Source organism: Panulirus ornatus, chromosome 8 (assembly GCF_036320965.1).
Source record: "Panulirus ornatus isolate Po-2019 chromosome 8, ASM3632096v1, whole genome shotgun sequence".
Taxonomy (NCBI): Eukaryota; Metazoa; Arthropoda; class Malacostraca; order Decapoda; family Palinuridae; genus Panulirus; species Panulirus ornatus.
In genome coordinates, this window is record NC_092231.1 from 5,835,490 (window position 1) to 5,853,570 (window position 18,081).

Sequence of the window (18,081 nt, forward strand, 5' to 3'; positions counted from 1 at the left end):
ACACACACACACACCGGCCTCAGACCCTCAGGGAACCAGAACGTGTCTGGTGATTCACACCAACATTTTATTATCATTATTATTATCATTACTATTATTACTATTATTATTATTATTATTATTATTATTATTATTATTATTATTATTACTTGGTGGTTTGGGTGGGAATAAGGAGGTGGGTAGGACATGATAGAATATAGTCGAAAATACAGGAGATATTTTCAGTGTATATATATATATATATATATATATATATATATATATATATATATATATATATATATATATATATATATATGTGTGTGTGTGTGTGTGTGTGTGTGTGTGTGTGTGTGTGTGTGTGTGTGTGTATATTCACCCAGCTGGCTGACATGTCCTGGGTGACACCCAGCGATGGTAATACGATGGTAAACTCACTCTTCGTGAACGTCTAGTTTATCAAAGTGGCAAAACAAAAAGACAATCAAATAATACTGAAAGAAATGGCATATGTAAAAAACTGTGTTTACTCTTTTACGTCTTGGTTAGACAAACAAAAATAAACACATCTACACCAGATGGGGAATAAGTCAGCTATTCCAATTACTATAAAATAAGCGGCGTAAACAAGATAACCGTATGATTTACATACATTTACATGTGCCGGAAGACGGGGCTTTGAACAGCAGTGCCAACAGGGTAGTGAAATATCACTGTGGCAGTGCCTGGCACTGTCACAGGAGTGCCATAACCTTGATAGGAGTGGGGTACGAACGAGGGTACCTCACACACACACTCTCGCGCGCATGGTGAATGTTGTGTGTGTGTGTGTGTGTGTGTGTGTGTGTGTGTGTGTGTGAGCCAAAACCTCCTAGAAGTTTAGTGTCGACAGAGGTGACACTCCCGTCTCGTTACAGTTATAAATGGCCCTCATGGTGCCTTAATTATAGGTGGTAATAAGATAATTGTAACACACACACACACACACACACACACACACACACACATATACACTGTCCTGGATTCACACAGCTGTTTAAGTGTACAGAGGCGCTTTATTCGGGCTACAATGACACAATACTGTCACACTGTTGACAGTATATTGCCACTACATGACAAAGTACAGTGGCACTATACGCTCATAACACTGAAGGTATATACGCTCATAACACTGAAGGTATATACGCTCACAACACTGAAGGTATATACGCTCATAACACTGAAGGTATATACGCTAATAACACTGAAGGTATATACGCTCACAACACTGAATGTATATACGCTCATAACACTGAAGGCATATACGCTCATAACACGGAAGGTATATACGCTCATAACACTGAAGGTATATACGCTCTTAACACTGAAGGTATATACGCTCATAACACGGAAGGTATATACGCTCATAACACGGAAGGTATATACGCTCATAACACTGAAGGTATATACGCTCATAACACTGAAGGTATATACGCTCATAACACGGAAGGTATATACGCTCATAACACTGAAGGTATATACGCTCATAACACTGAAGGTATATACGCTCATAACATGGGATATACATACACAAGGTTATATACGCTCATAACGGATGGTATATACGTCATAACTATCATAGTCATAGAAGTATCTATAACCATACAGGTATAAGTCATCACGTGGTATATATATATTCACTGAAGAATGTCTTATACGTCAGAGGTCATTATAACTCGAAGGTTTAGTATAAAAATAATTAGCTTGTAACACTTGAATAGGATGACTCACGTCGAACTGATATATACGCGTCATAAATGATGGTATTGTCGTCATATACCTCGTATATACGTTCATATATAATGTTTCAGTCATAACTGACTTTCATGTCATACATGCTTTCATGTCATAATACTTTCCTTTCACGTCCATTCAATGCTTTCATGTCATAATACTTTCATGTCATAATGCTTTCATGTCATAATACTTTCATGTCATAATACTTTCATGTCATAATACTTTCATGTCATAATACTTTCATGTCATAATACTTTCATGTCATAATACTTTCATGTCATAATGCTTTCATGTCATAATACTTTCCTTTCATGTCATAATGCTTTCATGTCATAATACTTTCATGTCATAATGCTTTCATGTCATAATACTTTCATGTCATAATACTTTCATGTCATAATACTTTCATGTCATAATACTTTCATGTCATAATGCTTTCATGTCATAATACTTTCATGTCATAATACTTTCATGTCATAATACTTTCATGTCATAATACTTTCATGTCATAATGCTTTCATGTCATAATACTTTCATGTCATAATGCTTTCATGTCATAATACTTTCATGTCATAATGCTTTCATGTCATAATACTTTCATGTCATAATACTTTCATGTCATAATACTTTCATGTCATAATGCTTTCATGTCATAATACTTTCATGTCATAATACTTTCATGTCATAATACTTTCATGTCATAATACTTTCATGTCATAATGCTTTCATGTCATAATACTTTCATGTCATAATGCTTTCATGTCATAATGCTTTCATGTCATAATACTTTCATGTCATAATACTTTCATGTCATAATACTTTCATGTCATAATGCTTTCATGTCATAATACTTTCATGTCATAATGCTTTCATGTCATAATACTTTCATGTCATAATACTTTCATGTCATAATACTTTCATGTCATAATACTTTCATGTCATAATACTTTCATGTCATAATGCTTTCATGTCATAATACTTTCATGTCACAATACTTTCATGTCATAATACTTTCATGTCATAATACTTTCATGTCATAATACTTTCATGTCATAATACTTTCATGTCATAATGCTTTTCCGGTTCGTGTCTCATCGCTCTACGAGGGGCAGAGAGTCTATTCCTCCACGCTCGTTGACCAAATGACATAAGGAGGTGCAATTTCTCCCAAGAACCCAACTGTTCAAAATGCTTAATGGCAGCTGCAGCCAAGACTTGAAATAAGACGATATTTCGCCCACATATCTTATTACTATGTAACCTCCGTGAATGTCTTAACCTCCCACACAAATATACTCAATAATCATTTAAGAATACAAAACGAGTTTATTATTAATGCTTATAAAGAAATTAGATACCATAAATTGGATTACTGTCAATGCTAATTCTTGTGATGGTACGGATAAATGATTTAATTACTCTCCCACGTAAATAATGTCCAACTATAATGTCCACTGTGGAAAAATATAAAGCAAAGGAGAGAAATATCAAGCAAGCATTTAAAACCATCAACTGACTTTGGTATTTTTTCAGTTGACAGACTTCCACCTCTGGAGAATTAATTTGCACAGAAGACCAATTATCTGCTGACAAACATTAAATTTGTGCTCGTGTTCATTATAGATAAGAAAATATTCAGCAAACTGTTCTTATTATCCTACATGAGCACGAAACTACAATATGCTTCTCAAGTTTGGTCACCGTACTTAAAGAAGCACAAAGAACTTCTAGAGAAAGTCCAGAGGAGGTAAGAAAAAGAAAAAAAAAATTGGATGAGTTTTGCACACATGATATAAGCCGCATGACCGCCCACAATGAGAAAGAGAGAAGAGTAAGGGGTGACTTGATCATAAACTTTAAAGTTCTGAGTCACACGAAACGCAATGACCAAGGAATTGGTTAGGGAAGAAGTACTTCTGTAACATGAGAGTGGTGGATGAATGGAATGATGATGAAACAGTGCATGTGGACACCATACATTAATGTGAATTGATGTGTGATGGCAGAGTACGGTCAAGTGCCCCACGACAGTACAGCTCCCTCAGTGGCAGTAAAAATAATCACACACACACACACACACACACACACAGACATACACACGCACACACACACACACACACACACACACACACATACAAACACACACACACACACACGTCTCCATAATCTCCGAAGACCATCTTAACCCAAACCATCTGTTGGTGTCTTGTGCGCTCGCTGCGCCTCAGATCTAGTCGTAGCCAAACTGTTATCATACACGAATAGTCGACTGAGTCCCCCACGAGAGGCAGTGAGTTACCATAGTACCCCGTCGACTGTGTTTCCCCTACGAGAGGCAGTGAGTTACCATAGTACCCCGTCGACTGTGACCCCTACGAGAGGCAGTGAGTTACCATAGTACCTCGTCGACTGTGACCCCCACGAGAGGCAGTGAGTTACCATAGTACCCCGTCGACTGTGTGTCCCCCACGAGAGGCAGTGAGTTACCATAGTACCCCGTCGACTGTGTTTCCCCTACGAGAGGCAGTGAGTTACCATAGTACCCCGTCGACTGTGACCCCTACGAGAGGCAGTGAGTTACCATAGTACCTCGTCGACTGTGACCCCCACGAGAGGCAGTGAGTTACCATAGTACCCCGTCGACTGTGTGTCCCCCACGAGAGGCAGTGAGTTACCATAGTACCTCGTCGACTGTGACCCCCACGAGAGGCAGAGTTACCATAGTACCCAGTCGAATGAGTTCCCACGAGAGGCAGTATGTTACCATAGTACCCCGTCGACTGTGACCCCCCCACGAGAGGCAGTGAGTTACCATAGTACCCCGTCGACTGAGTCCCCCACGAGAGGCAGTGAGTTACCATAGTACCCCGTCGACTGTGACCCCACGAGAGGCAGTGACCACATCTCAGTCGTTAACATGAGCATTACACATACGTATGTATGTATATGAATAGGTGCGTCTATGTGTATACACTGCAATCACCTAATTGCCAATTTGCAAAGTATAGGGAGAGTTGTAAACTCATGTGTGTGTGTGTGTGTGTGTGTGTGTGTGTGTGTGTGTGTGTGTGTGTGTGTGTGTAGAAGTATGACATGCAAAAACAGTCTTTGTAAACCCAATAGATTCCTCTGTCCACCTACTGTTTCAGGCCCTGCACAGAATCGCTCTGGCCTGTTGTGGCAGACAAGGACGTGTGTTGGTAAACTGTTTACCTCCGGGTCCTTGAAAACCCACAATAAACCCCCAGAGGTTTACGTAAGTGACGCCTGCGTGACGCTCCCCCCTCCCTCTTCCCCTCCTTCACCCCCAGAGAAACCCTCCTTCACCCCCAGAGAAACTCCGCTGCGACCCCAGAGAGCAGTGGGGGGTGGGGGGGTGGGGGGGTGGAGGACAAGATGATGAAGGTGGAGAACGAGGAGAGGGAATGTGTGTGTGTGTGTGTGTGTGTGTGTGTGTGTGTTAAGGTACTCTCTCTCTCTCTCTCTCTCTCTCTCTCTCTCTCTCTCTCTCTCATCATGTAACCAACCCACGCTCTTGCCATCCGCGTTGTGGGCGTCGCCGCCTTAGCTAATGAGCAATAACAACAACAAACAAACAAACAAAGCAAAAGCAAACAAAAAAAACAGGATCTTCGTAATGAATCACAATTAAAGTTAATCTCGAGTGAGTGATCCGCCCTCCTCTCTCTCTCTCTCTCTCTCTCTCTCTCTCTCTCTCTCTCTCTCTCTCTCTCTCTCTCTCTCTCCCCTTCACGTGCCACACCGCACCGCGGGGGTGTGTGTCAGTGCCCAGCTGACCTGTCTACGTCATCTGGTCTTCCAAGTCCAACAACCCACGAGCTAAACGAGACTTAAAACCCATCACTCAGAGCGTGGTGTTCAACGAGACTTAAAAACCCATCACTCAGAACACGGTGTTCAATGATAATCAACCCATCAGAACGAGTAATTATACATATATAATCATTAAGGACAGATTATGTATACCCACGCGTGCCCAGGGGATTCAGAAGCCACTTTAAAGGCGCATGAATAAATGAATTATTGGCCATTAAATGAGTTAATCACATGAGTTAACCCAACCAGGGCCGCATCATAATGATGATAATAAGCGTCGACCAAGTGCTAATTTCTCTCTCTTGACTCTTAAGTGGCGTTTAAATGTCATGCCTTTGCGTTTATTCATTTTTTTAAAATGCGCTGGCGTTTAAATTTTTTACTCTACGTTGGCGTTTAAATGTGTGTGTGTGTGTGTGTGTGTGTGTGTGTGTGTGTAGCTCTACATTCATAATATATGTCGCCTCGTAGATATATCGCCTGGCTTAACATATATTAATCATGTGAAGCCACCCATGATTAATGATTATATGTCACGCTTCAACGCCTTACGTATGTGTGTATATACGTAGCCGAACATGTATATTAATCATGTGAAGCTGCACGTGATTAATGATTATATCTGACGCTTCAACGCCTCACAGGAATGATTTTTAGCTCAACCTGATTAATATGCGTCACTTCACCTAATCATCACTGCTCATTAATCGGGTCGACTCAGTCCCAAACATACGCTTTTGTTTTGAGTTCTTGACGTCTCCAGAACCAGCTGTGGCCGAGGGGGTGCGGGTGTTGGGCACGACGCGTCCGAATATCTCAACGAGTGACGCTGCTGACCCCAAGAGATGATAGAGATAAGAATGATAAGAGTAAAGGCGACCGGACGTTCTTTGTTTTGAAGAAAAATAATAAAAATTACGCAGGGGTTAAAAAAAAAGATATGTCACTAGTTCAAATATTAACGCCGATGGGTTCGAAATCAACGCCACAGGGTTAAGAATTAACGCCTTTGAGTTAAACGCCACGATAAAAAAAAAAAAAAATAAACCCTATGACAAATTTGCTCCACTAAAACAAATAGATAACGCCATTATTTCTTTTAATAATCATGTTTAGAATTTAAAGAATTAACGCCAATACCTCACACACACACACACACACACACACACCAAGATGGCTATATACCTTCTGGTGTCAATGAACGGCAAGATAAATATATAATAAAAAAAAGAAAGCGCGAAGACTCATCCATATAGCTTAAGTTCGCCCGGAAGACTGATGTGTGTACCAAGCTGCATATATCTGCTGGCTACCGTTCACTGCAGCGATCGTATTTGTCAGCTGTCAATTCTCAGTCGCCCTATGGCGGCTACAAATCAAGAGGGACTTGCTTTGCCTAATGCCTCGTTACCAGTGATATTAGGCGCCAGCTAACACACACACACACACACACCTTACCTTACGCTGTTTTAAGGTCTTCTACCCCCCCCCCCCCAGTCCAAGCTGCTGAGTCCTGAAGGGAAGTGGTGGAAGTTAGGGGTGAAGTGAGTAAGTCAGATGATCGACCAAGCTGTTGGAAGCCGCTGCCTGCAGGACCACGTAACCACAACTACACTAGCTGGTCTGGTGGTGGTATACTTTGGAGGGAGGGAAACTGGGTAGGGGACAGCGAGGGGGTGATGCTGTTTAGGAGACTTACTGAGAGGGAGCTGTGCGTTCGTGGGGCCACAACTTATATCCTCGTTTTTCTCGTTATGTAGTTATACTTGAATTGTCTAATGGTAGAGGCATTTTATCTATTCCGTCTCGGGTGAATTTATGCCACGTGCCCTCTAAAACACACAGCTCGTGTGTGTGTGTGTGTGTGTGTGTGTGTGTGTGTGTGTGTGTGTGTGTGTGTGTGTGTGTGCGTGCGTGCGTGCGTGCGTGCGTATGCGTGTGTGTGTGATGACTATTTGTCTGTTAGATGTGATAAAATAGATGAATGATTATACATTCTCTCTCTCTCTCTCTCTCTCTCTCTCTCTCTCTCTCTCTCTCTCTCTCTCTCTCTCTCTCTCTCTCTCTCTCTCTCTCACTCACTAAGAAGATCGCTTTATAAGGATGCAGTTAAAAAAAAAAAAGAAACGAACTGATGAAAATAATAAAATTTCTACTCAAATTACTGGATGTTAATCTAAATTTTATACATTCCTCATTACGTAGAAAAAAAAATAATGAAAACTATTCATTTTCTACTTCATTCAGATCACTGAGTGTATAAGTAATTTCTCATTTTGTATCTAATAAAAAAAAAGGGGGAAAAAGTAATGTGATTTTTCACATCGTAAAACTCAACTCATTTAATTCTATCTCATAAAAAAAGATCAAAGGACATATAGCAAAATTTCTCACTGTATCGTGAAAACTAATTATAATCTGCTGTTCTGTTCATCAAACATTTTCCTCATGTGAGTCAGGTATGAGTCAATGAGTCGAACTCAACAACGAGAAGAGCACCTGCTGTGTTATACTCAGCCACACATTACTGCCTGTTCCCTAATGGATATAAGTTTGTAAAACTTCAGTAGGTTATCCAAGTTTAAGCTACTATGTACCTTATTGTGATGTTATGCATACGTGTATAGCTATCATCATGTACTAGGGTCCTTGAAAAAAGTCAATCAATCAATCAATCAGTCAACTCAACGACCGACCTTGTCAAAAAGTCGTCTTACCTCAGTTAACCCTAAAATTTCCTCCTCCCCTTCACGCCCAACGACGAAAACGAATGTCGTTTCTGTTTACACGTTAGTCCAAAACATAACGAATTACTTGCTCGTGTCGTTGTACAAAACCTCGAATAAACACTGGCTATTGTTGGACTTTGATCAATCTTATTTCGATGCACATACGAACGAGTTGAACAGCCAAGTCTTAAAATTTTGTTGTGGACTAAAGAAATCGCATTTCGATAAAAATAACAAACAAGTTTAACAGCCAATATCTAACACTTGTTCAGGCCTAAAAGAAAAAAATCTTATTTCGATGCTCACACAGACTAGTTTAACAGCCACCTTTAGGTTCTTAAACTGACGAACGAGAGACTCTTGTGCCATCAACAGGTGTCTCTAAAATTCTTCATCTCTTCCTACCTTTCGTCGGAGTGTAGATGTTGAGGTGGAGGCAGTCTTCGCTCTGGTTCCTGAGCAGCGGCAGGAGGCGCTGCAGGTAGTTGAACCTCCCCTTAGGCATCCGTTTGAGGGCCTCCCGCCGGTTGGTGACGTCCGGCAGCTTCTGCGGGCAGACGGGCGGCATGGTGACGGCCCACTTGGTGCCCGACCACTCCAGGGGCGACCTCGGGGGCATGAAGCGGAGGTGTCGGATGGGCGGGGCGGCGTAAGGCACCCCGAGGTACACCGCCACCGGCTGGAGGGAGCGGTGGCTGGGCTGAACGATGATGCCCTGGATGTTGCCGTAGCGGGTGGGGACCATGGGCGGTGACCGGAACAGCCCGTTCCCGCCAGCCGCCATGCTAGCCACCATCACCGCCCATCTCACCAGCCGCCACACCGATGCCCACCTCCGCCACCGCACGCCACACACTAGCATGGTGCTGTACCACACCACCACCACCACACACACACACACACTTTCTTTTTTATATTCACACTTCCGCTGATCTTTGGAAGATATTCAGGTGTGACACATTTCGGGAATTTTATGTCCTTTCAACTGAATCACTTTGATCCTCTAGACTGCGACATTTTACACATTACGAGGCAGTACTTTTTCTTTTTAATATATTTTCCTCCATAGATGAACAGATTGAAAATGATTCGTATCAGTATACAACACCGCTAATCTTTATTCTACACCGTACGAGATCAACATCACCACTCATTTATAAATCAGTTTTCTCTTATTTTTCCATCTACATTTCTTATTTTTCCATATACATTTCTTAGTTTTCCATATACATTTCTTAGTTTTCTATCTACATTCGTCCAGTTGTAAGTCTTACTCCTGTACGTGCGCCTTCCTGTATCAGAAACCTGTAATCATTTCCATTGTAAACATGTGTTCTGAATGATCCACAAACTAAAGGAAACAGGTATTCTCATATTTTCTTTTCCCCAGCACAAAACTCCATAAACTGTAGATTATCATGCACAACACAGAATAGACCATACCTATCTAATTATATAATCAATCTTAACCGCCACATTGTCCTCTCTCGCATTCATATTACTCATCACTAAAACTCGCTCCCTCGTCTCAAAACTGCTAACACACTCACTCAGCTCCTCGTAAAAGACTGGCCTCTCTTCCTTTCTCCTCTCAATTCCAGGTGCATAAGCACTAATAATAACCACCCGCCACTGGGAATCCACTTTCAATTTTACCCATGGCCTCACTTCCGTACACTCCTTCCTTAGATCTCGCCCTCACACTACCTACCCCCTGACTTTACTCCTAAGACGTTCCTAAACCATTATAAGTATATACATACGTATTGCGAGAGGTCACAGTGATGCGCGTTATTAAGTATATGCATATACCCAAGAGGAAAATGAAAAACACGGTAAGTTCCCAAGTGCACTTTCCTGTAATGATCACATCGTCAGGGGAGACACACGAATGAGACAAAAGACGTAGAACAGTCAGTTCATATACAAGGAAGAGAAGCAGTTAAGACGCCATCAGTAAAACAAGTGTTACCATCCGGTAACGCTTGTTTACCAATGGCGTATATACGTATAACACAGATATACAGGCTTATATGCATTTAAGCTATCGATACATCTATCTTTTTTGTCCGAGTAACTTAATTTCGGTAGATCGACGAGCATTTCCACCGTCTCCCATTTGATTCTAACATAAGGCACATGATATGCAAAATCAGTTCCAGAATTGACAGTCTTTTTATTTCGAGACTAAACTCTTTCGATATTAGTAGCAGAAGCTGCAATACCCCAGTAAAAGCGACAATTCCCCGAATTTCCGCTTTATATGCTTAAAAAAAAAAATCAACAGACTGTTCCCTGCCGAAATAAAAGAACTTGTCATTATTTTTGGGCTTATATTTTCATTTCACGTGGGGAAATATCTGAATTATTTAGAAAATGGAAACGTTCATCGACTCGCCGATATTCGGTAGAGAAAACGTTATTTTTACTGAAACAAGTACCATATATATATATATATATATATATATATATATATATATATATATATATATATATATATATATATATTACTTTATGGTAACATTCTTTAATATAAATAGTTTATAAAAATAACTTTTCATGCGTGTGACAGGAGAGAAATTCACAATACAAATATTCTGAATACATACACTGGTTTTGATGAATACACATAAAAAAATCGTTAATTAGGAGAACGAGCTGCCGTCAGACAAGGGCTGGCTCGTGCAGGGTATAGATGTGACGCGTCTAACAACAAATATAATAATTTCGAAATTTTTTTGGAGGATTTAGTCCCCCCTAAAAAAAATATAAATACGTGAAAAATACGCATGAACTTAGCATATACAGACATGTATATGTGGTATCTTATTTCTCGACAACAATAATCCGTAAAGTTTTAAAATTAAAAGTATTGAAAAGTTCTGAAAAGTATATAAAGAGATTAAGAATGATTAGGCATTGTAAACACACACACACACACACACACACACACCAATGTCAACTCACAGAAATACATACTTCCGTAATTACCAATTTGTTAGGAGAAATAAGCAATCACACATCAGGATTTGTACAGTCTACGAGTTAGCGCTGAGGTCATCGGGTTTTACAGCCATGGGAGGAGGGCCGTGTGTAAAAAAAAAAAATATGATACAGTACCATCAACCACCACCCCACCTCTCTCTCTCTCTCTCTCTCTCTCTCTCTCTCTCTCTCTCTCTCTCTCTCTCTCTCATCTATCGTCCGACTGAGTGTACACGATCCTCAGACGTCTAAGTTTTGGAATGTTGGCGGCGAGGCATTGTTGGCAGCCTCGGAGGCAAGGAGCCTTTTGCTCACCTCTCATTCATTAGAGACACGCTAACATTAATCTGCCTTCCCCCTTTTTTATGGCTTTTATGAAAAGCTTTGTGAGGGAGAGGAGTATCCATGGGGAAAGAGGAGGAGGAGGAGGAGGATAAGAGACAGGATTAGATAGAGAAGTATTCCAAACAGAGATGGAGAAAGAGGGGGAACGAAAGAGGAACGAGAGAAATGAAATTGGAGACAGAGGATGAACGAAAGAGGAACGAGAGAAATGAAACTGGAGACAGAGGATGAACGAAAGAGGAACGAGAAAAATAAATAAGAGGCTAAAGAATAATAGAGAGGGAAATGATTATGAAGTAACAGTGACATGAAGGAGGGAATATGAACTTAAAAAAAAAAAAGGAAGATATGATCTCCAAAATTAACTTCAATAACTACGGACAGACGACGACTCTGCGTCAGGAAAATTGGGTTCGCTGTCTTGTGTACCGCCGCGCCCAATTACCGAAATGGTTTTGTTTGAAACGACAGTTTCCTGTCTGTACCGCGCTGGGGTCTCTGTAACACCGGGGACTCTGTAACACTGGACTATCTGTAACAATGCGGTTTCTGTAACACTGGGGCATCTGTAACACTGGGATATCTGTAACAATGGGGTTTCTGTAACACTGGGGTATCTGTAACACTGGGGTATCTGTAACAATGGGGTTTCTGTAGCACTGGGGTATCTGTAACACTGGGGTATCTGTAACAATGGGGTATCTGTAACAAAAAATGGGGTTTCTGTAACACTGGGGTATCTGTAACACTGGAGTATCTGTAACACTGAGGTATCTAACACTGGGGTAACTGTAACACTGGAGTATCTGTAACACTAGGGTCTCCGTAACACTGGGGATTCTGTAACACTATGGTCGGGAAAGTGACAAGTCTCGTTGTGCAACGTTAGACTTCCCAATAGTAAACATCAAAAAAGTTACGTTAGTCTGTGATTTGGGGCTTAGGCCTATGAACTTTCAGGGTCATTCAGGCCTACAAAGTCATTCCTGAACCACCAACTGAAATAACTTGTAACACCTTTAGCAGGTGCTCAATGTAATCTGAAAGCACACACGCTGGGTCGTTCATTCTTGTATATTTGGTCTCTACACCTATAAGAGAAATCTGGCCACAAATACTGTTATAACAAAATGTAATTCCAGTACAAGCCACATTTCATTACTCAATGCCAACAATCAACAACCAACCTTATATATATTTCTTATTTTCCGTAGGAGAAAATATATGATACGACTTCACAATAGCCCAGCATTCCCCTTCAACTTCTTAGAACCTTCAGGAAACTCATCCTGTCCCCCTCCTATTCCTCCTCCAGCTTGATATGGAGGGTAGACTATTGCATCACCACTTCATTGGTTTCACTCCACCTCTAACTCCTGCCCGACGTGTTATACACAGCATTTGATCTCAGCGTTAAGTGTTACGTGTTTTGGCTTTTGCCCCAGCCAGGTTGACACTATCTTGCCACAGACGCTGCAGCAATGGCGACTCTGAAGTCAAGTAATCTGTGCTGATCCCCCATAAACAAGATTTATTATCATTTTCGACCTTGTGATACCAATGTGTGTGTGTGTGTGTGTGTGTGTATGTGTGTGTGTGTGCTTTTAACTCTTCGTGAACGACCATGTTCAGTTCGCTACAGCAAAATATGTAAGGAATACGAAAGAGGGTTCTCCCATTTCCTACAAATATGATAAAATATTTTTCACACTATAACATCAAATGTATTAAGTTATACAGTATACAGTAAGCCACGGTTTCACTACATATACGAAGGGATTACCATAACATAACATAGATATATTGCTGAAATGTTGATGTCTGCAGTGTGTGTTGGTGTATAGTCTAAGAGTCTATAATTATTTTGACTGGATTATGAGTGAATTTTATGTGACTTACGAATCAACATCAGGCAAAAGAAAGTGTTAACGATATTACGATTGGTGAATGAAGCTTTGGCGTTGAAAGACTCATTGGCCATGGCAATTGGCAGGTCAAAAGCCCCAACTAATGCATTTGCAATTTCTCTTGGGCCATGCATTCACATGGTCTTAGGATCGTCCGCAACACAATGAGGTGTGAAGGACTATTCGACCTGTGGTTCCAACTTGTCCTTGAAGGCCTTAATGAACTTGGCCGTCGATAGACCTAAGATTTTATATACCAACCAATCGTCATATTATTTCTCCCAATCGTCTTTACCGATCCTTGGACGCATCCTTCAACTTCCTTCGTGCAATTCGGCTCCTTTTTACACCAGGACCAATCCGGTAACTCTTCCTCGCCAGGAATATTTCCTTCGACTTTCTCTCCATCTTCATTCTCTTCATTCGTACGTTTAAGAATTCTTTCATTCTTTCGTTTGTCTTCCCACCTCATACTGTCCATCTTTGCTCCTCACTCGTGCCATTGTCCTCATTCCTATGAGGCCACGTTTTCTGGATCCACACAAAAGCTACACGCCACGCTACTATTTCACTACGAAAGTTGCAATTGCAATTCATAGCTCGTGTTTCCACTTCTGTCACCGCAATACACACGCGTTACTATACACACCCACAATACCCACAAGTACACACACACGGACCCACAGTACCCAGCTTTTCCTGACGGTGGCACCTGGGAGTGGAGTTTAGAGAGGGAGGGGAAGCCCCCCGGGATCAACCCATCGTCCCGGACCAGCCTCGCTGTCCAGGACGGCCCTCCCCGCCCGCCGCCGCCGACGCCTCCTCCTCCTCCGTGGTCAAGTCACTCGGCCGTAATCCACACGCCACGGGTTGGCTATCCTCTGCACGGTCGGGTAAGGTGGAGGGCGCGGGCGCGTGGTGGGGGTAAGACTGGCTCTGGCGGTGTTGGCACTTCCTGCCGGGCCCGGAGTGGCACCGCATCACTGGCTGGCACGACTAAGACTCACTGCCACCTCGCCCCGCCGGCTGTGCCCAGACTCAACCCATCTCTCCCTCCCCTCTCCACCTCCCTCCTCTTCCCTCCCCACCTCCTCCCTCCTACCCACTTCGGCCCGCGCCAAAGAGACTCTATCCACATTCACTCTTTGTGTTTCCCTCGCTGTTAACGTGACGCATGACCGTATTCCACCATAAACGAAAAGACATTTACATAGGTAAAAAAAAAATGAAAAAAAGAAATGATAATCTCTTTATATGCGGATGATCAGACGGAAACACAACGGAGAAAATGGGAAGATGCAGGTCGTGGTTGAGCCCAAGAGGTGTCGCCAGCGGGGTATGAGGGAGGGGGAGACTGAGCTAGCAGGGAAAACACCGCCCGTGAGAGGGGAAATTTCTGAGACATTTTTGCCAGTGACGTGCGGGTGGTGGGCGATGGTGCAAGGTGGCGGGCGGCGGCGGTGGTAGTCAGCGATGGTGAGGAGTCACGGGCACAAGAAGATGGAGTTCCAAGAGACGGACCGTGAATAACAGCCATTCTAGGAATGTAAGAATAAATTGCGTTTTTTTTTGTCCCCCTCAAAAAAAAAAAAAAGAGAATTTCTTGAGCATTTCCGACGCCGCGTAGGTCGCATTGTGAAGGCATTCCACCATACATTCCTCCACCAACTACAGGGTATATACCGACACAGTCATTTGGTCACATAATTCCAGACTAAAATGATTTAAAAAAAATGAAAAAAAGATTACAAATCCCTCACTGACAACCTGGCGGGCACGAGCTAGGAGAGCAGTTACCACATACCACCAGATCCTGTGTGGTTCTTGTCCTCGTTCATCCGCCCCTCACACCACCTCGACTTCATGGAACTTCGGGTCAAAAAAAAGTTTTGAACAGCATTTCAGACGAGGGAGACACGAAACTACTGGACCGACTTGTTTCGGAAGAGAAAGAGAGAGAGGGATAGAGAGGGGGAGAAATTGGTCACTGTATGATTAGGTTTAATCACAGTGTGGTAGGGAGAGTCATTGTGGCGATGGCGGTGGCGGGCGGCAATGTGGCGGTGGCGGGCGGCAGCGTGGCGGTGGCGGGCGGCAGCGTGGTGGTGGTGGTGGTGGTTGGTGGTGTCGTCTCTATTATTACCCTGTGTGGCGGGGTAGGTGGCGGCGTCGGCACCTTAGCTCAAGGCAGTACAAGCGTTGTACTATACATCCCCAGCTGGACCGAAAAACCCCTTATCTCATTTAAGGTTCTGACATGGCGATGCCTATCGCCTCTTTATCTAGCTTGCTCTGGCTGCAAACGCGTCTACTAAGGTGTTTCTTAACTACTGATCCTTATCTGTACCTGTTGCAACATCTTCACTATCGGCACTGCTGTTCCTGATCCTTATCCACGCCTGTTGCAACATCTTCACTACCGGCACTGCTGTTCCTGATCGTTATCTCTGCTTTGTTGCAACATCTTCACTGCTGGTACAAACGTTTTGGTGGTGGTGGGTGGGTGTGTGTGTGGGGGGTGGAGAAGAGGGAGGTGTTCCTTTGTGTGCTGACGCCGATGTAATGGGATGGAGGAGGAGAATATTGAGGGGCAAGAAAAAAAAAAAAAAAAAAATAGAAGTGTTAGACCTTTTAAAGTTCCGTTATTGACTTCAATGCAAAGGAATATTATGGGATGACTGACTGGCACAATATCAATGACACAGAGTACCCCCCTTTTAACAAAGGATATAGAAAATGAAACAAGCTTGAGCGTCATCATTATCATTCAAAGTGATGTCCTCGAACCAAATTGAGTAAACATGAATTAGAATACCGAATGGAAAGCCTGTCTACATTTTTCTTTAAACAGAAAACCGAGTTAGTATATCAAAGCTGATAAATACGTTACGGCCATAAAGAAAACGGATACTATTGTCATACACAAATATGGAGGTTAGAAATTCTTAGGGAGAAATTGTGTTGTACCGAAAAATGACTCATTTTTCCATATTCTACAGGATGCAGTGTATGTACATCATCAATATAGGAAATATATGGTACGGGAAGGGACTATATAACTATAACGAAACTGCATTTAATACTATCTTAACTGAAATATCAAGAAAATACCAAGATAATTGTGTTGATGGATGGATGGAATCTGTCGTCTGAACAATGTTATTTCTTTTTTTTTTTGAAGATTTTTCGGTTGTTCGGTATGTAAAACATTCTTAAGTCATATTAAAGAGAGCTTTACAGAGCCAAACCACCTGAATTAAACACATGATGAGAGAGAGAGTAGATTTGAAGTGTGAAAGACTGAATGATGCTGTAACTCTATATTATGTAATGATGGAGCTTCCTCAAACGAATGAAGGTGTTACGATATCTAATGGCCTATGCCGTAGAAAAATACATTTTCCTATAAGAAGCGTTGAGAAACTGAAGTGAAGCAAACCTAATCAGTGTCATAAATCGCCATGGAAATCTTTTGAGCAGTGCCTGCAGTCGCCACACAAGCACGCTGAGAGGTAAATTCCCCCCGCTGGTCTCATAATGTCAAGCCAGTCACTGCTGATGCAGTGGCCGGGTTATGGTGATAATCTTCGAACTAGTTAATGTTGAGAGGAGTTCAAATTTATGACACATATCTCAGCAACTCTCATACAGCGATGTTAAGTGTCTGTGTTTTGCTCGAAATTCAAAAGCACTCGGACAGGATGTGAGTTGGAAATGCTTAGAAAGTTATGGAGAAAAACAAATATATATATATATATATATATATATATATATATATATATATATATATATATATATATATATTTTTTTTTTTTTTTTTGTTTTTCATACTATTCGCCATTTCCCGCGATAGCGAGGTAGCGTTAAGAACAGAGGACTGGGCCTTTGAGGGAATATCCTCACCTGGTCAGCCCGTAACGCTGAGATGATTTCAGAGTAATTATCAGTTATGAATTGTCGGTTTCTTGAGTTAACGACCGCTAATGGCAGAGAGCATTCACAGAAAATACATAGCTTTTTTTTCTCAAATAATGGGGCTACTGAACAACTACTCTCTCTTCCACAACTTTCCAGATCTGAGTACGAAGAAACGGAGTGTTGCTGCTGTGTTGTTTTCGGTGTATTTCAGGCAACACCCTCGAATCACCTCCCCCAAGGAAGGACACAGAGCTTGATGGGATCACGACACTGGATTCTTCTTTTGTTTCTTGATTTTCCAAGGCTCCACTTCCCCCATTGACTCCTCCTCCCCTTTTATGAATTCTTCCAACACTCCCCGTTAAATCTATCTCCCTTCAGATCCGCATTATTAGCACGAATTTCGCGTCCTTTGCCCCGAGGGCTTTTTCAAAAGGCTCACAGTCCGTTACCCACCCCCACTCTGCTCCCTCTCTCTTTCTCTTCCTCCCCCACACTATAAATATCGGGGCCCAACACGCTGATCCTGTCACGAGATTAAACCGTGAGGGGTTAATGACTTGGTAAACCTGTCAACAAAATGTTCCTGCATTCTCAGTGGTGGA

The 18,081-nt window shown here is 42.1% G+C and overlaps 1 protein-coding gene across 4 annotated transcripts in view; it reads right to left on the minus strand.

Moving 5' to 3' along the window:
* LOC139749777 (uncharacterized) overlaps positions 1-14,567 on the minus strand; it is a 137,108-nt gene extending 122,541 nt beyond the window's left edge. For 2 of the 4 annotated variants that reach the window (XR_011713035.1, XM_071664007.1), the window contains exons 1-2: positions 14,248-14,567; positions 8,727-9,626 (exon numbers count right to left, since the gene is read on the minus strand). Coding sequence is in view for 3 of the 4 variants with exons in the window: in XM_071664007.1 (XP_071520108.1) it covers positions 8,727-9,183 (457 nt within the window). In the remaining variant the exon portion in view is untranslated. Of the gene's footprint in view, positions 1-8,726; positions 9,627-14,238 lie in introns of all 4 variants that reach the window. The other 2 variants (XM_071664009.1, XM_071664008.1) reach the window with 2 other exon arrangements.
* Positions 14,568-18,081: the final 3,514 nt, after the last annotated feature.